The sequence below is a fragment of the Cottoperca gobio genome, chromosome 18 (genome assembly GCF_900634415.1).
Source record: "Cottoperca gobio chromosome 18, fCotGob3.1, whole genome shotgun sequence".
NCBI classification, from domain to species: domain Eukaryota; kingdom Metazoa; phylum Chordata; class Actinopteri; order Perciformes; family Bovichtidae; genus Cottoperca; species Cottoperca gobio.
In genome coordinates this window covers 12722282-12744896 of record NC_041372.1, presented here as the reverse complement: position 1 = coordinate 12744896, position 22615 = coordinate 12722282, and the positions used below count along the sequence as shown (strand labels likewise).

General features: G+C 43.1%; 1 protein-coding gene across 3 annotated transcripts; it reads left to right on the top strand.

Moving 5' to 3' along the window:
- Window positions 1–950: 950 nt before the first annotated feature.
- Window positions 951–21340, top strand: slc12a6 (solute carrier family 12 member 6). Of its 3 annotated transcripts, none has more exons than XM_029454804.1 (27): window positions 951–1064; window positions 3586–4352; window positions 8054–8148; window positions 8597–8725; window positions 9454–9600; window positions 9683–9737; window positions 11406–11536; window positions 11629–11870; window positions 11956–12083; window positions 12193–12378; window positions 12488–12652; window positions 13078–13176; window positions 14122–14179; window positions 14324–14498; window positions 14718–14836; window positions 14976–15074; window positions 15160–15279; window positions 15452–15556; window positions 16131–16299; window positions 16430–16625; window positions 16727–16896; window positions 16987–17118; window positions 17270–17377; window positions 17604–17660; window positions 19143–19432; window positions 19515–19648; window positions 19954–21340. In XM_029454804.1, the coding sequence occupies exons 2-27, from the start codon at window positions 4136–4138 to the stop codon at window positions 20043–20045; spliced, it is 3618 nt and encodes a 1205-aa protein (XP_029310664.1). In that variant the 5' UTR covers window positions 951–1064; window positions 3586–4135; the 3' UTR covers window positions 20046–21340. The 3 variants fall into 3 exon arrangements, with proteins under 3 accessions (XP_029310664.1, XP_029310666.1, XP_029310665.1); XM_029454805.1 differs by having other exon boundaries at window positions 963–1064; window positions 3590–4352; XM_029454806.1 differs by lacking the exon at window positions 17604–17660.
- Window positions 21341–22615: the final 1275 nt, after the last annotated feature.

Genomic DNA, 22615 nt, shown 5'->3' with positions numbered 1-22615 from the left:
TTTTAGTGTGTTGTCTGTGTGTATACAATTCAGGCTGTGAAATATTAATTAATTAATATAATAATAATAAATGCATGGAGAAACATTACAGATGCAGAGGCTTTCATACAAAGCATTAATGCTCAATCATGGTTTAATGATTATACAAATTGTGTGAATCGCCAGTTCTCAAACCAAAATGAACACCTATGAGAGATTGCTCTCCACCACCATCAACAAACCCCCAAATGAGAGAACATCTTTATTGAAAAATGGCGGTATATGTATATTTTGGTCCTTATGACACTAAACGCCTCCAAAACCTGAAGAGAACATTATTTATAGACTGCAGTGTCAGGTCAAGTCCACGATTTGTAGCAGGACAGACTTGTATCTGATGACTTGTTGACTGCAAAATAAATGTCAATTAAATTCAAAATCATATTTTTGTGACGGATAGGGGAGACTTACATTTAGAAAGTTGAATTAATCAATTAAAATAACTTCTGTAAATGTGTTAATCCTGCAGAAAAAAAGTTATTCACACAGATTAATAACCATTTCCCCCAGATTACATTTTCTAAAAAGTAGACCCCTTTCATAATTAAACACACTTTGCATCCAAAACGTAAACTGCAGCTAACAATTCAGAAATGTAAAATATTGTAAACCAGTGTTGCTAAAGAGCCTTGAAAGTATTACAAACAAAGAAATACACATTGTTGGGTTGATACTGATGCAATAATGTGCAACCACTTGTTTAGTCTTTAACAATGCACTGTATTTAGTAAGTGTAAGTGTATTTTACATCAGTACATTTGTAATCTAATAGCAAATCACTATTCGGTCTTTGTGGACTACACTTCCCAGCAGGCGTTGGACTCCTGTTTGTCATAACGCTTGCGCAAACTGTTGGAACGACGGCAAGCGAAATGGGACCAAACATGCGCGCTCGCATCTTTTTTTGTTGGGTCGGTTGGACAAAAAAAAGTGCCGAGAAAACATGGGAGAGGAGCCAAATCTTCCCAGATGTAACTGAAAACAGCCATCTGGTGGAAACGCTTTCTACAGGAAACTTGAGCCAGGTATGCGCTTCGTATGACTAATGTGTAAGGGTTGATATTTCCAGTGAGCATTTGCCGCTGTCAGTGAAATAGCTGGAGGTCCGTGGAGTTTATCAGCGGCATGGCTAGCCTCTGGCTAATGTTAGCTTCGGCTAGCTGTACCGACTGAAGCGAAGCGGGCAGGGACCACCTCACCCGATACAACCACTGGGTATCTTTAGCTACCCGAGTGATGGCTCAGTGCCTGACATGCTGCTATTAATTACATGATGCTTAATTTAAACGAGAATCACAACTTTGCCTATAAACGGCTAATTACTCAAACCTGTGTATCCCAAATCAACTGCGCGCGCCTTTCTGATTTTAGCCGGTTTGTAACGCGTTTGTTAACTGAAACCGCAGCTTCGGACAGATGCCGCAGTCCCTTTCTCGTCAAAATGCTGCCTAAGATTAAGTCGAAACATCTGCTCATAATTAAATATAAAGATTATCCCACCAGCTCTGTGTTTGTATTAATATTGGGAGGTGTTTACTGACCGGTTCAAGCCAGAATTATTATGGCTAGCTTAATTGGCTTACAGTGGCAGCTGAGTGTCAGTTAGCAAGCGAGGGTCTCCATCAACGGCTTAAGTTGCTGGTGTGTGTGTGTGTGGGTGTGTGTGTTAAGACTCATTTGGGGATGTTTATCCTAATTAATAAAAGCATGTTTGGCTTTGTGCGTGTACCAGGATCATATTGATTACCGGTGACAGAGTGACAGGTAGGTAAGAGAGCAGGGTGACATTATCTTCTTAATACTTAGTGCTTTAATGCTGTATTTTAAGTATGTCTGGTGACCCCCCCTCTGCTCAGAAGAATTGTTAACTTAATGTTAAATGAAAGGTAACGTTACAGTCATTTCCTGATCTTTAAACTCAGATTAAAAACGAATTATTACACCCTTTGATACATGGTTTGAACCACATGGTATACCAGTTTCATATCATGATATTGATTTCACATCAATTGGAGTATTTGTCCATGGGAACTGTAACACATGCTATATATCAAATGATTAGTTATACAGTGTAATATTTGTGTAACTGAACACAACACATCTTCTAATATGCACAAAGAACAGATAGAAAAAGCAAAGATCTGAGCTGAATTGCCAGAAAGTAGAACAAAATGTTCTGTGTAATGCTCTAATATTACTGATAGTGGACAGGAAGAGGAAAGTTACAGCGTCATGTATCACAAGGGAACATTTTGGGATATCTTTATCAACTAGCGGCAGAAATAATCCGGAAAAATGGCAAAATTGCCCCGAATTTAAGGTATTTGCACCGTGAAAAACAGTCAACGGGGCAAACAAATTTTAAACAAGGGGCGCAAAAGTTGACTAAAATTACGCTGTGATAAAGTATTTAATTTTCTACCATGGTGCCAGCCTATTGATAACATACTATGGGTGACTGTACCAAGATGTATTAATAAATGTGTTACAATGACGGGAACAGTGCAGTGTGGGTATAGAACACAACAGGTTTCCTTGCCCAGTCCAAAGATATGCCATTGTTGTATTAGAGACTGCTAATTGCCCATAGGTGTAAATGTGTGTGTCTCAACTAATAACCTCTTCGGGGTGTTTCCCAGCCTATTACACAATGCATGATGGGATAGGCCTCAGCTCCCCTACCGAGTCAGCCAAACGTAGCTGGAAGCTTGTGTAAATAAACTCACACATTCTCCCTGGGAAGAGCCCAGGGAGAAGAGGGGGTGAACCAGCAAGATGAGTATCATGGCTGTCTTTATCTTTCGATCTCGCCCTCCCTGTCAATCTCTGAGTGTAGACTGATGAAGCACGCGAGGCAGACGGCTTTATAAAAGCCGGAAAAGGTGCTGTGCCTCTGCATGCAGAGTGAGAGAAAACAGCCAGCAGCTACTGGCACAACCGGTTGGAACTGCTCTCCTCTAATAATTAAATTATGAACTGAGTTAAAGCAATAATTCAGCTATATCCACAGGTCTTGACACTTTTTTCCCATGACGGGGGGGGTACGTTGCATAGTTGACTTTGCACCTGCGGGCCAAACGTGTGGGTCATACTAGTTATTGTTTTACAGCTCCTTCATTTAGACCGATGTCATGTTGTGGATGGATAATAAACCTGTCAAAATGTTCCTAGAGTTAGTTTAGCTTGGTTAATTAACTACAAAGAGGTATGTGAATGTCTCATTAAGTCCATAAAGGAAACAATGAATATGAATGTAATTAATCTAGGGTGTAATATTGACAATAACTACTACATACTTCCACAAGATCTCATAAGCTTTGATGAAAATCTGACATGCAGAGTACAAGTTGTAAGTACAATTATATGAATATTAGTGCGGCTCTGCTTCATTTGAATTCACCATACAGTAGCCTACTTACATTTTTCACAAAGATTTTGTTTAAACTAATTTCTGCTTTATTGTTTTTCTCTTTTATCTCAAACATTTCCCTCCCATGACTTCTCTTCCCACCATGGCATCCCCCACCCTGGTTGGGCTATCGTTAGAAAGACATTTGTATCTACATGTCAGACAAGTTTCAGCTGTGTTTACTTGAGAAGCGTCAGAGAGACAGACAAGCTTAACATGCTCTGTGACTGCTATCCTGAGCATAGTCGAGACAGTGTATGAAGGAAAGATGGCACTGAAACAGTATTTGATTGCAGTTTGATGGGAGGAGGGAATTATTTCACTTGAAAAAGGCACTCCACTCTGTGTGCATGTGTCATCTCTGATCGCTGCTTGACACGGGTACTCGACACATTTAGAATTTTATAAATCAGAAAGATTATTAACACTCACAGGCACAGAAGACGCCTGTTGCAGATTTTCTTTCACATGCCTGGTGGCAGCCAACCACTTTGCTTCAATGGAGAATTGCAGCTGCAAAAGAACAAATTGTAGAGGCCGCCGTTACCTCAGCATCACCTGGGAGATAGCGTAGCTCAGGTCAGCACCGCTAGCTAGTACGAGACCCCTCCCCAGCCCTGTCCTTCTCCTCCTGCTTCCCACACGACACCCCTCGCCTCCCTTCCTCCTTTATCCAAGTGAGCTACCATGGCATCGGTGCGCTTCACGGTGACCCCCACCAAGGCGGAGGACCTCCCGGGACTGTCCGACACGTCGCCTGACATCAGCTCCCGCTCCGGTGCTCGCGTGCGCTTCGGCTCCAGGGAGAGCATCAATCGAAGTGACCCGCTCAGCGAGGCGTCGGGGGGCCCGTCGACTACAGCGGGAGGGGCCGAGACACCGGATCACAGCAATTTGGAGGAAGGTGAAGAACACGCACACGCATCCTAGTCCACATAATGTGTTGTTACTGTACTTTTAGGTACACTTAGCAATATTCTACATGTTTAAAATATGATCTTAAGGCGGGTTTTTATTGTGGACTGAGAGAAGTGCTTATTGCATGGAGTCTGCATACCAACCCATCACTCTGTTGTGTCTAATCCCACTACTGTGTTGCTTCAGTGAATCCATTCTTTAATCCATATGCTTAACACATGTCAGCCACTCCTCCATCCTGACACGTTGACTTAAAGAAAAGCATGTCGCACCTTCCTGAACTCTTGAACCTGTCTGAACTTTTGAAGAAGTTCTTTCTACAGGTTGGCTGCATTTCCTGCCATTAGACATTCCTATAAATCATTTATGGGATACTTTATAATTAACTGCTCAAGATAAGATATTGTATTTATGTGTAAGTGTAAAGAAACAGTAAATATAACGTCTAAGGTCTAATGAATGTGGGTTGGGTTATCATAATTATGGTACAAAGGTGGAGATATCAATCCAAAATACACAATGATAACTGTCAGTGTATTTATTATGGCTTGTTTTAAGAATATTGTTTTTGAAAAATATAGTTACCCTTAGTGCAGAACTAATCTGTCTCTAAATGCAGATGAGTCATAATCTGCAAATGTCAAACACACAGATCTGATGCACATATTTGTAGACTCAGTGTGAGTGACACTTTCAGAGGGTAACATTATCTCTGATGCCCATCGCAAATAAATATCCATAAGTCGTGAAAAAGAGGCTATCTGGAGCTGCCGTGTGAATTTGTCTCGTGAAGATTTAACTCCCTCTTTAGTGTCAACACATTGCAGACACACACAGTACACAGTGTCATTCATTAGCTACAGTTTAAACTCAGGAATTTGCAAACATCCACCGTAAAATCAGTTGGTTATGTTTTGTCCCAGCACAGACACTTTCACGGCACACTGGATATGCTGACTCGCATATTTGTGATCAGTCAGGTATATCATCATGTCTTTATGTTTGCCTAATGGCTGTGTGAAGGTAGTCAAGGAGAAGCCAGTTCACTGGATTCTCACACAACACATTCCCATTGACGAGGATATTCAGGCTCACACGATTTCACACAGCGCTATGTCCCAAATGTTGCTTATATGGGAAGTGAAAAGAGAAGTGGGTTCTTTCTCTATCTGGGTCATAACGCTGAGAGCCAGACTTCAGGGGTGGACAGCAAAATGAGCAACAGTTCAACGCATTGCACTCAGCAGATGTTGAGAACAATACGAGGACTGTGATGTATGCATGTTGTGACCCTCGTGTAGGCTTCACTTCCCCTCCCGTCAGCCCACCTACAGGGTAGAAACTGTGACTCAGGTCTTTACTTAACGGCAGCGGACAGCAGAAACCCTTTCACATCCTCAGTTTGAACAGGTACAACCAGTAAGTCGAGTTTGGCCTGAAATTGTGATGATCAAATGGAGGAAAATGGCGAAATAGTTTGCTTTTGACGTCCGTGACAGTTGTTGTGTGGCGTGCAGTAATTCCCTCTCCAGAAGTCCTTTTAAGAATAGCTGCACTGATTGACAGGCTCAGCAAGGCGGTTATAACTGTGGAGAGATGTAACTGTATTAGCAACGCTGATCCACTTAATCTGTTGCATAGTAGTAGGGATGCCCCACGTTGTTTAATAAGCTTCCATAAATAGAAATGGAGCCGGTTAATCCGAGTGAGCTTCGATCAGGCTCTGTAATGCTGCAGTTGTTATTACAGAGAAACTAAGAGGGAGAAGTGCACAGCAGTCGCCTCTGTAGAAAATCAGCACGTTGACAAGACTGACGTGAGTCAAGATCTTAAAGGGCGATGAAGAGGAATGAAGGCAGGAGGAGCGGAGAGTTATTTTCAGAAAAGGTCAAATGCTCTGTGATCCGGCCTTTCTGACACCGATAAAGTTAGCGATTGAATTCTAAGCGCTTCCAGTTTTGCACTCCACAGACACAAACACATCTGGCTGCAGTGGCTTTCTGCTCGACTGGCTGCTCACACGCACAAGAAGGCGTCACAATGGGACGTGTTAAACTCAGGTGGAGGTCTTCTCTTGTGGGACACACTCACACAAACAGACAGCTGCGTTCCCCTCTGTTCAGCTGAGTGTGACCGCTGCAGTTCAACACACACGGCAGGGTTATTCTTTCCACAGTGTTAACTCAGAGGTGACTGTAGATAGTCATTCATTTGTGTTTAAACAAATAATCAAATAAAGTGAAAGACTGAAAAGCAGAAAACAGACAGAGTGTTAATAATGTGCTCTCTGTCCTGACGCACAGGTCAGCTGTTGGACAGAACAAGGTGGATCTCACATGCATATCTATCTGTATTTATCCAAAATGATTTATTTTAGTTTTTAATATGCTTTTTTAAGCATTAATAGAGCGTGTACCTGCGTTGTAACGGATCAGCCACTCAACATTTAAAAGAACAAAAGAGCATAAAGCCAGATTAACTTGTTGGTTAATCTTTTCCTACCATCACGCCAGCATGAATATTAACAGGCAAGTTGTTTTCGCTGCTTCAGTGTCACACCTGCTATCCTTGGCAAAATGAAAGACTGCGAACAGGATGTGAAGTTTCCTCCCACCAGCCAAATGCTGTTTTGTTTTTTGTTTTTCTTTCACATGGCGACCGACTTGTAGCCAGCAGATGTTCTAATGTGTTGACGGTTTGACGTGCAGCTTTCTGTCTCAACTTGTAAAGTATTCATTCAGAGGTTCACAACCTTTTTGGCATGTCTCAAAATGCATAGAATAAAATATACTTAAGAGTACTGAAGAGGTGAAAGTATTTTCAGCTTTTGCTTAGAATTTTAGCTTTTTTGAAAATTTGCTTAGAACATTATTTAAATTTTTTTATAATTTCTTTCACATCCCTCTAATCATCTGGTGACTCCATATATGTATCACGGGACCCCCACCACAAAGTAGGAGGTAGTTTCTTTTCTTTTCAAATATTAACACATGATTTATTGATTGTTATACAGTTAACACGCATATAAGAACTCCCCAGATTATAACATATGGCATTTAAAAAAAAATGTAATAATACTAAAATTAAAAAGAAATCTATATAAATAAATCAAATATCATAAATAAATAAATAATAGCAATAAAATAAATAACAAAAAAAGAAAAGGCAAAACTCTACAGTTAACAATTGACATAAAAAAAGAAACGTGAAACTATAATAATAATAATAAGAAGAAGAAGAAGAATAATAATAATACGTCCACACATGGCACACCTTCCTCACAATTCTTATTTTTATTATGTCCTTAACCTTGTTTTTATTGACTTAAACAACATTTCTTAAACAAACCGACCCGTGCTTATTGTGGGTCTCTAAGTGTCCTTCTGTTAAATGTGACCCTGCATATGTGCGTCTGCTGCCGTGACCGTGGAGGGAAGTGATGTTGCTGACTCAGGTGCTGCTGATGCACTGCTCTGTGCTGACTGAGGCGGAACTAAACTGGCGACATGGTGGCCATTGCATCAAGCTGTGTGTGTGTGTGTGTGTGTGTCCTCTTCATACGGGACAATATGAATTTACATTGCAGCTCAACAAGGAAACACAAAGAGAGATTTGATTTTGGTTTCCTGCGCTGCTTTTAGTTACTGTATATCCCTTTTATTCATAATTCTCTTTCTTTGTGTCCAGGTGATGGAAATTCCAAAATCTCCAGCGTGTACATCAACAACACTCACGGGGTGGATGACGATGACTTCTACGACAGAAACTTGGCCTTATTCGAGGTGCGAAACACACCTGCATGTTACAAACGTTCTTTAAGCTGTACTTCGTATCAGACGTAGAAACAACATACTGTGGCCACTTTTCTTCCATGGATAAAAACAGAAGCTCCGAACGATGAGTCTTAAGTGTCTGCTAAACTAGAGCTAAAAATAAAAGCAGCATTTGGCTGGTGGGTGCACATCATTTCAATTCTTAAAGATTGTGAAGTTCCCTGGAAACGGTCTTCTATCTCCGCCTCCTTCAATGACTCACTCAATATGCTTCTTTCCCTCCTGCTATTTCACCTCTTGATGTGTTGCCTGTCATCCCTTCTTATCCCCCATCTTTCTTCTTCCTTTCCTTGTCTCTGCTCCTCTCTCATTCCCCCTTCCTCTTCATCCCTTCTCTATCCCATCCCACTCCTACTGTCCACACTATGCCTCCCCTCCCTTTCTTTTCCGACTACAGGAGGAGATGGACACTCGGCCAAAAGTGTCCTCTCTGCTCAATCGTCTGGCCAACTACACCAACCTGACGCAGGGGGCCAAAGAGCACGAGGAGGCCGAGAGCATCGGAGAGAAGAAGAAAGCCAGGAAGGTATAACTCTTTTCTTTTAAGGGTTATTGGGCAGTAAAAACACCCAATAAAGAAATGAAAGCACAGTCGAGCTTATAACAAACAGAGGTGCATCCACAGTGTCTATTCTATAAGAAGATATAATATATATATAATATGAGATGTCTTTTCACGGAGTTCACTACATTTCTAAGTAAAGTATGCCGTCAGTTTCAGTTTGAATGCACTTTGACTTGCTGTACAATGTTCTTGTAATAGAGCAATTATATCAAAGGTGATGATGATGGTTATTATGGTGAAGTAACAGGAAGTTGGAGTGAACATGATGTCCGTTAGTAAGCTTTATATAGTTATCAGTGCATGTGTGCATAGTGACAAGGACAGACTAAACACATCCATCTCTTAAACGTGATCGTCGGGTCACTCTTGGACCAGTAGTGTCTGTTGGCCTCTTGACTCGGCGTGTGAGAGTGAGCGTGCACGTTCACTCTCACACGCCGAGTGAGGACGTGACACGGATCTGCACTGGAGTCCTGCTGATAAGGAGCCGGCTGCACTAGATAAGACGGTGTTGTGCTGCTTCAGTCATTTACCTGCTTCTGATTGCACGACACATCTGGCAACGTATATTATTCAGCACACAGAAGGTGTCGATGAACAAGCGTGTTGGGGGGGGGGGGTGAGACGGGAACACTGCACGATGTCAGCAGAACTTGATTTCTGTTCTCTCTGCCATCTCCACCTTCCAGTTGCCTCAGATGGGGACTTTCATGGGGGTCTACCTGCCTTGCCTCCAGAACATCTTCGGCGTCATCCTGTTCCTGCGGTTGACCTGGGTGGTGGGGAGTGCCGGGGTGCTGCAGGCCCTCTGTATTGTCTTCGTATGCTGTTGCTGTGTGAGTATTCAAGCGGCGTTAGCAGACGAGACAAACATGAAAACGTTCTAGATTGACTCAAATAATTCTCGTCTCTCTGCAGACGCTGCTGACTGCAATATCGATGAGTGCGATCGCCACGAACGGAGTTGTTCCAGGTATCCCCCCCCCCCCTTCCCTCATCCTTTCCCCAAAGGGCACTGGTGTGCTGTAGGTGATCTCTTTATCTCAGGCTACACTAAACCACACTTCATTTATTAAGTTGTTAGATCATATTTACTCGTTCAATCGACGACTCACTTTATTCAAATTGAGGATTTTGTTGAAGGACTCTTTTCTTCCCCCGGATGATGAAGACAGACATTAGAAAGCCTCAATAGGAGCGTCGAATGTAAAAAGAAAAAGCCCTGGATGTTCATTACAATCCTCCATGTTGTCTCCCATGTGGTTTCCTGCTCCTCTTCGGGTGCTGATGATGTGTTTTTTCTAATGAGTGTTATTTGTGTCCTGTCTCTCCCTCTGTCTGCCTCTTCCCTGTCTGTCTGTACGCACATTAAAAAAACCCAGGATATTTCTCCGCCATTGACTTTACCCCTCACTGACGAATATTCACAAATGTCAAAGTAGTGTGATATTTCCACGAGCATGTGACATTTCGGTAATTGAATGTAGAATGGAAACCCCCTCGGTTAACATAGAGCATTAATCTAATGTTGTCTCTCATCCCATGCTGTCTTTTTGTTTGTCTTACCTGAACAGCTGCTCATGCTCTCTCACCATCTGGTCGCAGATGGTAGTTAAGACTGTGTGGATGTAGTGAAGTGAAGGAAGTCCAAAGTGTTTGGCTTCCCAAATTCGGCTCGGCAACGAAAAGACCCGTCGCCAGAGACGGCATCACTTTATGAACTTCAGTGAGACGGACGTAGAGTTTTAGTTTTAGTGAAGGGGAATTAATTCATTAACGCCCACTTTGTTTGTAACCATTGGTTTTTCTTTTTACCGTGTTCGTCCAAAGCACAGGACGTAAGCGAGCGCTTTTGTTAAAGGGTTGCCTCTGGGAAGCCAAACACTGAGTTCTGAGCTTACAGAAGTTTCTGGTGTAGTTTCTCTGACTTGTACGATTCCTCCATGTGCTCTGTTTTGTTTTTATAACTGGTTCAAATTGTATCAGCAAAGTGAGCCTCACTGTTGCTCTCTGAGCTCACTTGGAGTACCAGTCGTGTGGGTAGTATTTAAAACCTTTCTGCACTGCAGGAAGTGGACGAACATGAAGTGTTTGGACGAACAGAGAAACTTTAAACTTCCTTTCCCCTCATATATCAAAAGAAGCCAAACTTCTAAAATGTTAAATGTTGTCTAAACATAAGCGTCACTTTGCCTCGGATCAGAGAACAAGTGAACCAAACGACAGCAGGTGTTCCACACGTCAGATGCTTGTACTCCGAGTGAGGCAGAAACAGCTGTAAAGTCATTTGCAGACGCTGTTTGACCAAAGATCTGCTCTGTCTTCTTACTCCAATGTGTCATGTAGAACATTATGCTTATTCCTTCAAGCATATGATGACTTCTCTCATCAGCTTCTCTCTTTTCTCTCTCTTTACCTCCTAACATCATAATGTTACTAACATCCACCCCTCTCTCTCTCTCTCTCTCTCTCTCTTTATGTCCCATCTCCTCTCCCTGCCCATCCTCTCTTTCTTTCCACCACCCTGCTTTCCCTCTCTCCCCCTCTCCATTTCCACTTCTTTCAACCCTGATGTACAACCTGCCCTGCTCTCTCTCTCTCTTCCTCCTCCTCCTCCTCCTCTCCTCTCCTCCCCCTCCAGCGGGAGGCGCCTACTTCATGATCAGTCGCTCTCTGGGTCCAGAATTTGGGGGGGCAGTGGGCCTGTGTTTCTACTTGGGCACCACCTTCGCTGGAGCCATGTACATCCTGGGAGCCATCGAGATCCTTCTGGTGGGTTTTGGCTTCGATATGATTGGAGGTCTTGATTATTTCAAAACCTCCACGCCATCAAAACCTTTCCTTTGTTCTCTCCCTGCCTCCAGATGTACATCGCACCTAAGGCGGCCATTTTTGAGTCCAAGCACCCTGAAGGTGAAGGGGCGGCTATGTTGAACAACATGCGGGTGTACGGCTCCATCTGTCTCCTCCTGATGTCCCTGCTGGTCTTTGTGGGCGTGAAGTATGTCAACAAACTGGCCTCCATCTTCTTGGCCTGCGTCATCGTCTCCATCGTCTCCATCTACATCGGAGCGCTGGTCTCCGCCTTCAACCCGCCACAATTCCCGTAAGTGTTGATGAAAGCACAACTCTGACTCGTCCTTTTTTTTAACTCGCACGCTTTTGACTGACCGATGGGCTTCCACCCGCAGCGTGTGCATGCTGGGAAACAGGACTATCAGCGGCCATGAGATTGATGGCAACCAATGTGCGAAAACCATCCTGCTGCAGATCAAAGAGCAAACGGAGATGGTCGACTACAACTACACGATTAGTAATGGTGGGTCCCAGGGTTAGATTGATGTTACATGCGTAGTGCCGTCAAGAATCATAGGAGTGTGTCCTGCTCGCACACTGGTTCAGGTTCTTTGACGTATTCCTCCCAATAGAAACCAGCACGATGGCCCCGACCTTCGACACCAGCCTGGCGCCCCCTCTGATAGAGAAGACCACATATCTTTGGAAGCAGTTTTGCCAGGGCACAGAAATCAACGCCTCCTGCGACGAATACTTCCTTTCCAACAACTTTTCCCAGATTAAAGGGATCCCCGGTCTGGCCAGTGGGGTCATTTCAGGTAGAGTGAGAAAACAATCAATACAAAGGGAATCAGTGAATCAGTGAATAAACACAGATAAAGTAAGAATAATAACCTCACTAACTAACATTGAATGTCCTCCTCATAGAGAACCTGTGGAGCTCCTACCTCAGCAAAGGGGACGTGGTGGAGAAAGGCTCCCTCAGCTCCTCTCATGTTGCACATCCGGCCTCCACTCAGCAGCCTTACGTGTTTGCCGACATCACCACCTCCTTCACACTGCTGGTGGGCATCTTCTTCCCCTCCGTCACAGGTAGAGGTTTTTCTTGCTCCTTCCTCAAACGCTACACCAGCTGTGTTAGAGGCTAACTTACAAAATGGAAACAAGGAAGAAATATAAACATAAAGTTGCCATCATTCTGGTCTAAAAATGTATTATCGACAGGAAGAACTCAGTAGGCGTGATATTGATTTCTGCTGTTTCAGGATCAAGTGCATCATGTGTTTATCGTGACTCTTTGTCGGGCATCCATTTTTCTTTTTAACTCACTCAATGCAATAAAATGAAACTCAAACTGTTGATTCTCCAACAAGATTTGGAGAATATTTTTCACTTCTCTTTCCTAACAAGCATGATATTCAAGCTTATAATAAATGATAATACAACTTAGTAAGACTACGAGTAATGCTTCGGGTAATAATCCCATTAATCAAAAATGATTTTCTTCTTTTTCCCAGGAATCATGGCTGGTTCCAACCGGTCGGGCGATCTGAAAGATGCCCAGCGCTCCATCCCCATCGGAACCATTCTCGCCATCCTCACCACCTCCATCGTCTGTATCCTTTCTTTCCACCTTAACTTGACCTCAGAAATACACTGAGGCAGATACGTCAAATACAAAACAGTCGAGTAAAAAATAAATATACAAAATGCTGATGAAAGTACAAATGATAAAAAGCCAAATTTAGAAAAATAATACTAATAAAATAATACTAATAAGATAATACTAATACTAATAAGATAATACTAATAAAATAATAATAAAATAATACTAATACTTATAAAATAATACTAATACTAATAAAATAATAATACTAATAAAATAATAATAAAATAATACTAATACTTATAAAATAATACTAATACTAATAATACTAATAAAATAATAATACTAATAAAATAATAATACTAATACTTATAAAATAATACTAATAAGATAATGCCAATAAAATAATAATACTAATAAAATAATAATATTAATATAATAATAATACTAATACTAATAAATTAATAATAAAATAATACTAATACTTATAAAATAATACTAATACTAATAAGATAATACTAATAAAATAATAATACTAATAAAATAATAATGCTAATACTAATAAAATAATACTAATAAAATAATAATACTCATAAAATACTAATAAAATAATAATACTAATACTAATAAAATAATACTAATGAAATAATACTAATAAAATAATACTAATACTTACTAATAATACGAATACTATATATATATATATATATATATATAATATATAATATATTGTATGTATAGTGAAAATGAGTTCCCCCTGGGGACAATCAATCTAGTCTGCATGTTATTTCATGTTAAATAATACATTTCCAACACGCTTAGTCTTTCTATGTTGCTGTGGACTTAATGAATCGCTCGTTTCACGGTTCTGTTATGTCTAAAAGGAACTTAGGATGCATTAGCTCTGATTTGATTCGACTGCTGAGTGTCCTTTTCCTGAGTGCTGTCCGTCCAGACCTGAGCAGCGTTGTGTTGTTCGGAGCCTGCATCGACGGGGTCGTCCTCAGAGACAAGTCAGTACATGTCTTCATCTGACCGTGTGTGTGTGTGTGTGTGTGTGTGTGTGTGAGAGAAACGATTGTTTATGCGCTATTGAAAAAGAGTAGTAATATTTAAAGGCTATAAAAACTACTTGTATGTATTTTTGCCTCCTGCAGGTTTGGAGACTCGGTTAAAGGGAATCTGGTGGTGGGGACTCTGGCTTGGCCGACTCCCTGGGTCATCGTGATTGGCTCTTTCTTCTCAACATGTGGCGCCGGCCTCCAGTCGCTGACCGGCGCTCCCCGACTTCTACAGGCCATCGCCAAGGACAACATCATCCCTTTCCTCCGGGTTAGAAGACTCATTTTTAATTATAGGGACCCAAAATGAATGTATTAAATGGGTACGAACTGTATCTTTAGCGAAGGCAACAACAACAAACCACAACTAGATCGTAACTTTAACTAAGATTAAAGAAACGTGATGTCATGCACACTGTTTAAATTACATCACTTCTCACAAATAAGGTGTGTGTGTGTGTGTGTGTGTGTGTGTGTGTGTGTGTGCCAGGTGTTTGGCCACGGCAAGGCTAACGGGGAGCCCACCTGGGCCCTGCTGCTGACAGCCCTGATAGCCGAGCTGGGGATCCTCATCGCCTCCCTGGACCTGGTGGCTCCCATCCTTACAATGTGAGCCACATGCTGCATGTGTTTACATCTGTGTGTGTGTTTATATGTGTGTGTGTGTAGGGAAGGGTATCAATCCCAAGTATTGAACTTGTGTCTTTCTCCTTCAGGGGCTTCAGTTTAATCTATGTTCTTTCTTTAGGTTCTTCCTGATGTGTTATCTGTTTGTGAACCTGGCCTGTGGCCTCCAGACCCTCCTGAGGACGCCCAACTGGAGGCCGCGCTTTTCCTATTACCACTGGTAATATCCACACACACACACACACACACACACACACACACACTCACGTGAACACACACTCATCTTGTGCCTCTGGTGTGTCCAGGACTTTGTCGTTTTTGGGGATGACTATCTGCCTGGCGCTCATGTTCATATCGTCCTGGTACTACGCAATCGTTGCCATGGTGATCGCCGGCATGATCTACAAGTACATTGAGTACCACGGGTATGTTGCTATGGAGATGTAGTGTGTGTGTGTGTGTGTGTGTGTGTGTGTGACTGTCTATTCCAGTGTGAATCATCTTTGTTGTTTTGTGAGTGTCACGGGAGGACACAGTACATATCGTGTGTGTGTGTGTGTGTGTGTGTGTGTGTGTGTGTGTGTGTGTGTGTATCAGAGCGGAGAAAGAGTGGGGGGATGGGATCCGCGGTCTCTCGCTCAGTGCTGCCCGTTACGCCCTCCTGAGGTTGGAGGAGGGACCACCACACACCAAGAACTGGAGGTGCAGTACTGAAGCTTGCTTTCTCCCAATTTGTCGTCCCATTCATTAGAAATGCCCCGCCATCATAAAGCATTCATTCAATAGTTCTGCTTTACGTCACCATCATCCAAAATTAATTTAGAAAGATTATCCTGGCAAAAGTGTTTGTTGTTGTAATACTCATGTTGGCCACAAGAGGCTGAAGTGCACCACTCACCCGGTTCACATACATCAGACAACTTGTGACTTGTGTTCAGAGTGCATGGAGAAATCACAACTATGAAAACATGAATGCTGTTCGCTCAACTTTAGTTTTTCTTCAGCTGTGTCAGGAAAATGTGTTGTTCTCACGTGCCTCTCTTGGCAGTGATTGTACTTTATGAATATAACATTTCCAAATGCTCCTTTTATAAGGACATTAAACAAACTGATCCGAATCTGGTCGACATCTTCAGATTACAAACCGCTAATATCACAAATGTACTGCAATGGAAAACATAATACTGAAGGAGCCTTGTGCATGTATATGATGAGTCATGCGTAGATTGTGTATGAGCTGTTATTGATTCTTAGAATCCACACTCGTCTTCTCCAGGCCCCAGGTGTTGGTGTTACTAAAACTGGACGAGGACGCCCACGTCAAGTCTCCTCGCCTGCTGACGTTTGCCAGCCAGCTGAAGGCGGGAAAGGGCCTGACCATCGTCGGCACCGTTGTCTCCGGCAACTTCCTACACAGCTATGGAGAGGCCCTCGCGGCGGAACAGGTGGGCGGCGCCGTCTTTGCAGCGTTTCAGTGATCTCTGGAAGTTTGTGTTTGATGTGAAGCTTTGTCAGTGTGTAGATGTAGTCGCCTTCAAAATGACAGGAAGTCGTGCTTAAATTCTCCTATTTCAGACCCTGAAGCACCTGATGGATAAGGAGCGCGTGAAGGGCTTCTGTCAGTGCATCGTGGCCCAGAAGCCGCGTGAAGGGATCAGCCACATGATCCAGTCCAGCGGCCTGGGAGGAATGAAGCCCAACACCGTGGTGATGGGCTGGCCTCACGCCTGGAGGCAGAGCGAAGACCCACAGGCCTGGAAGACCTTCATCAGTGAGTCAAAGAGGACGGGAAATCATTTTAGAGTTCCACGATGAGAGGTTTTCCTCATCTCATCGTTAGCAGGCTCACAGCGCCCCCTCTCTTCCTTCCAGACACAGTGCGGGTGACCACAGCAGCCCACTTGGCCCTGCTAGTGCCCAAAAACATCTCTCTGTTCCCCAGCAACAGTGAGCCCTGCACCGAGGGCTACATCGACGTCTGGTGGATCGTCCACGACGGGGGGATGCTAATGCTGCTGCCATTCCTGCTGCGCCAACACAAGGTCGGAGCATGTTTGTGTTTATGTCGATACCTTTGTAAATGTTCCTGCATTGAGAGTAGTGCTGCAACACTTCTACTCTCTCGTCCTCAGGTTTGGCGTAAGTGTGGGATGCGAATCTTCACAGTTGCCCAGATGGAGGATAACTCCATCCAGATGAAGAAGGATCTGGCAACCTTCCTCTATCACCTACGCATCGAGGCCGAGGTGGAAGTCGTTGAGATGGTACGCTGCCGGGGGTTTTCAGCACGTGTTCATTCCCCGTGGGAGTGCACGCGTACAATTTCAAGTTACACATCTGTAATGTGTACGCGGCACAGTAACGGGTAAAGAATAATGAAGTTCTTCTCGATACGTCTCTCTCCTCTGCTCTCAGCATGACAGTGACATCAGTGCGTACACCTATGAAAGGACCCTGATGATGGAGCAGAGGTCGCAGATGCTCAGACAGATGCGACTGTCTAAGTCAGACCGGGAGAGAGAGGTAAGCTCCGGGCGAGTGCACATGAACATTCATTGTCGTGTGAAGAAAGGGTGTAGATTTGCACATGGACAGTCAAAGACAGTAAAAAGGGATGTTAAATACTCCTGGAGGGGGGGGGGGGATACCAAGATGTATTAAATGATCATGATTAACAGCAGTTGTATACAAGATTTGCCATGACATACTCGTCTGATCTGTCTGTGATTGTCGTGCATCATTTTATCAGGGAAATCCTGGTAGCAGCAGCAGTAGGCCAGAGGCAGGTGGAGCTACAAGGTCTCAGGTGAGGTCAGTGGTTATGGCCAGCTGTGAGTTCATTAGTTTTATTCTAATCGAAAAGTTATCATTTGTAGGGCATGTTGTTGGGACCGTTTAAAGGTAGCTGTATAGAGATAACGATATTCTTGTAAAAGTGTTTAGAACATTTATTTTCGTATATTTATATTACAGAAGTTCCATTAAAGTCCTTTTTTTGGGTAAATGTAGTCATTTCTAATTATTTTCTTTCATGATTTGAACACGAAGCAGACGATAGAGAGACTTTAAAGGAGGAAAGTCTATATATATATATATATATATATATATATCAGCCCTAGTGTACTCTGTAAATCTGCTGCTATCAATCACACCACTGTCACTATCATGTCGTGTGTCCCCACATGCTCGTGTGTGGTTTCTTTCTGTTACTTTCTATACGTATCTGTATTTATGTCATTGTGCTGCTGCAACACCTGAGTTTAATCAAATATAATCTTAAGTTTTGGGAGCAGGATGTATCGGTTACAGGATGAGTGTCATATTTCATGACTGGTGCCCTGACGGACACAAGGTACAGACATGAAAAGGTTTAATAAGTAACAGTGGGAACAGCTTAATCATGTCACCTCCTTCTCCCACTGGTCTCCTCAGCGGGTCCGCTGGAGTTTTGATGATGTAAGTTTACACGGTAGTAAAGCGTCGGCTGTGTTTGAATGATGTAGAGCCATTTAGACATGGTGACCACGGTGGACGCGTTGTTAAAGCAGAGAGGTTTTACATCAGTGTAAACCTCTGAATCCTTCAGAAAAAGACACAAAATCAAAGTCTTAAATGATTTTGTGCAATAATAATAATAATGCACCAACACGTAGCATCGTGACTAGGGAATGCCTGTCTGTAGATGACCCTGACCTTTGACCTCTCTAGGGAACTGTGCACACACAATGAGAATGAATTAGAGATCCATGAGATCAGATCTTTAACGTCAAAGGTTGCTCTGATGTCCTCAGAGGACACGTGTCCGCGTTCATTCATTTCCAGATTATTTCTTTTGTGTCTGTATTCTGGCTACATCGTTTATTATAGACTTATTAAAGGAGCTGAGGTTAAACTTTCTAGTGACGTTAAACTCATCTGACGCTTTCGGTTCTGAACATTTTCTGAAGAAGTTATTTGTTATGATCTGGGTCAAATTAAACGGCCTTTCGAGAGCAGTAAAGAAAAGCTTCTCTTTCTCTACACGTTTCGTTACGCTCCTCCGGGTTTCAGTTGCCATTTGACTTTCAGATCTGTCCCTGTAGTTGTCCCGCTGGAGTAGACGCAGCCTGTGTTTGGTGTTAGCGAGTTAGGTGACCTTGTGTTGTCTGTGGGTGTGGCGTTCCCCCGGGGAAAAGGGGACGGAGCCAGACGGGTACAAAGAGAGAGAGGGAGAGATGTAGATGAAGGATGCAGCGGATAAGAGATGAGATGAGAAAGAACATGTTTGTGTGTCTTTGTGTCAAACCAGGCTCAGCTGGTGAAAGACCGTAACTCCATGCTGCGGCTGACGAGCATCGGATCAGACGATGACGATGACACCGACGGCGGGGAGCGAGACAGGCCGACAAACGCTGGCAGCGGAGGTGGAGGTGGTGGTGGAGGTGGCGGCGGCGGCGGTGGTGGTGGCGGCGGCGGCAGCACCGAGCATCATCGGCGTGTTCAGATGACCTGGACCAAAGAGAAGAGCTCGCAGTACAGAGCCGCACACTCCGGCTGCTCCACGCCGGAGGGCTTCAGAGACATGCTCAGCATGAGGCCGTGAGCGGAGATGCACTTCACGTTTTCTCTCAGCATTGTTCTTCACTAAACAGGATGTTCAATACGGCTTGTTTTCTTTCAGGGATCACTCCAACGTCAGGCGGATGCACACCGCCGTCAAGCTCAATGAGGTCATTGTCAACAAATCCCATGATGCCCGACTCGTCCTGCTCAACATGCCAGGACCTCCCCGGAACACGGACGGAGACGAGAACTGTATCCTTAAAAACGCTTTTCAGTTAATTAACCAAATGAGATGTTCTTCACCAGACGTTTTGACTTCAGGGTTTGAACTTCTCTCTGTAGCCGGGTCGTTATCGTAAACTAACACCAAAACAAACCTCAAGTTCTAAACTGTGCTAACCTCGTCTCGTCTCGACCGCTCCAGCTCTTCTTTCATTCCTGACATTTCATTTCTGTCGCTTTTGTGAAAAGCGAGTGCCATGAATGTTCCAGGAGAGTCTGAACATTGTGTTAATGATTCACCCCTTCCTCTGAACACTCCTTAACTTGCTGACTAGACATGGAGTTCCTCGAGGTCCTAACAGAAGGATTGGAGCGCGTCCTGTTGGTCAGAGGCGGAGGAAGTGAAGTCATCACCATCTACTCCTGATTGGACAAAACAGAGGAAGCCAGCGTCAAAGACGCAGCCAAACGCGCAGAAGGGAGACGATAGGGGGCCTGTGAGCTCTGCGGGGGGGCGTGGGCCCAAAAAGAGGGACTGTCATTGGCTGCAGCGTCAGTCGTCACGCCCAACACCTCCCCCCCCCACCACCACCCTTCAGCCCTTTTCTTTTCATCTTTAGGGTTTCCATTCCACTCATGTCAAGCTACAGAAATGCCAACACAATTCCACGAACGAGCAAAAAAAATAAGTGTCTGTGTCTGTGTGTCTGTGTGTGTGTGTGTGTGTGTGTCTGTGTGTGTGTGTGTGTGTGTGTCTGTGTCTGTGTGTGTGTCTGTGTGTCTCTGTGTGTGTGTGTCTGTGAGTGAGTGAGTGAGTAGAAGTCGTCCACCTGAGGGAGGAAATGTCAAATGTAGAGCGCGAGAGGGTGTGAAGCGTCCCAGAAACGGAGCAGTCGTTCCACTGACGAGACTCAGGGTTGCTTTTTGTACAGAATGTATTTTGGAAGCAGATGTGATCGCGCTGAGCGTCTGAGCGTCTGAGCGTCTGAGCGTCTGAGCGTCTGAGCGCCTGAGCGCCGGCTGAATCTCCGGATTGACTGTTTTTTTTGTTGTTGTTTTTGTCTCCTCGAAGACGCAGTGAAGTTTCTCACAATACTGCATACAAACTGGAAAAGTAGCACTGCATCAAAAGGAAGTGAGGAGCCTGTAGTGTTGAACTGGTTCATTTAAACACAGTCGGCGTGCTTTCGTGTCGTCTCCTCTCCAACGTGGAACATTTTCAAGCGGACGAAAGGAAGAAATGGTTCATAACTTTCACGTTGTATGAATAATGGGCTCCTTTTCTTTGCGTGTGCAGCAGATACGTAGTAACTCAGAATCTATTCTGCACCGAACAACAAACATCATTGAATGAAGACATCTCTTAATTTTGACTAGAAATGAAGAGAAAACGCAAAACAAGTGACATTTATAAGATAAAACATTGAGATTGTTAGAATAAAAACATAAAGAGATGACTAAGGAAAAAATGAGATGGTACATTGAGTGTGACTTAGTTAGGCGTGTAAACATTAGGTCAGAACTATGCCTTACTAGTCCTACATCATAGTTAGGAGATGAATCAATTGTTTTCATTTTTCGAGTCAGTTAAGACGGAAAGATTCTTGACTTGGTCACTTTTTGTTTTGTCTTTCTTAGTAGAAATGGGCTTCCATACACCTGCTACTCCATAAAGTCATGGAAACAAATGACATTAAGTGACACGCATGTTGAGCCGCAAAACTCTCAAACACCAAATGCTGTTGTTGGAAGTCGGCCGTGCGACGGGAACAACAATCTGTTACTTAAATGCTCCGCCACAATGATGGATGTGTGAGGTCAACCAAGATCCCAGGGAAACCTAAATGATACCAACGATGAGGAAACTGTCGGGAGGCCCACGTTGGACTGCATGTGAATAAGAGTCACGTTAGAGTAACGACGGCAGCGAAGAGCGCGCTTGAAAAAGCGAGGCCAGACTTTGTGGTCGTCATTGTGAAGGCCTTGGGAAGAGAAGCATGAAACCATAGTGTTGACACACTGGACCATCGTGGAGAGGACCACTGCACTGCATGCTGTCGAAATGTTACTGTCACTAGGAGAGAGGTGTGTGTGTGTGTGTGTGTGTGTGTGTGTGTGATACATGTGTTCATTCATTTGACAAATGGTGTTTTCCATTCCTTCTGAGGAGAATAACTGCTGCGTTGTGTCGTGTGTGAGCTTGTGCCCTGAAACTCTCCACCTCACCTAAACCTGCTGACATCTTGTGTGTGTGTGTGTGTGTGTGTGTGTGTGTGTGTGTGTGTGTGTGTGTGTGTGTGTGTGTGTGTGTGTGTGTGTGTGTGTGTGTGTGTGTGTATGAATGTGAGCTTGTTGCTTAAGTAAGGAGCTGTAAACTAGAGGTGTTTGATTCCACTCTAATGCTTATGTTCTTTTTCTTTCATTTTTATTTTTACAGTGTTATTGTGCAGGGATTCTTTTATGTTTATAGTTATTTCCTAAATGGGTTTTTTTTTCTTGCTTGTACATAAAGACAAAAAAGATCCCAAGTTTTATCTTTTTTTAATTACATTAATATAAAAAAAAGGAATCATGAAAAACTTTGCTTGAAAAATAACGGAAAGAAATAAAGCAATTTTGAAAGAAAAGCTGTTGAACTCGTGATGCTTTTGTTTTATCACATTGTAACGACAAAGTGTTTTGTTGGCTGGTATCGGTACTACAATTTATACCAAACAGCAGTTTTATATCATTGTCATTTTTAATACCTCTCAAATAATCTTGTCTTTTTTAGGAAATTACTGAATATAGTCCTGAAGGGCTGCAACTAGCAATTATCTTCTTTACTGATTAATCTGTTGATTACTTTTTGATTAATCATTTTCTCTTAAACTGGTGAAAAATACTTTCACTATTAAAACCTTCCAGAGGTACAACAACAGTCCAAAACCCTAAATATATTCCAAATATAATAATGTATAAGAGACAAACAACAATCACATTTATAAAGCTGGAAAA

Bases quoted from the DNA above. Each gene is read 5' to 3' on its own strand.
- slc12a6 (XM_029454804.1), top strand. From the start codon at position 4,136: ATGGCATCGGTGCGCTTCACGGTGACCCCCACCAAGGCGGAGGACCTC. The intron at 11,871-11,955 runs GTAAGTGTTGAT...TTCCACCCGCAG, and splicing joins TTCAACCCGCCACAATTCCC to CGTGTGCATGCTGGGAAACA. The intron at 19,649-19,953 runs GTATCCTTAAAA...CTTGCTGACTAG, and splicing joins CACGGACGGAGACGAGAACT to ACATGGAGTTCCTCGAGGTC.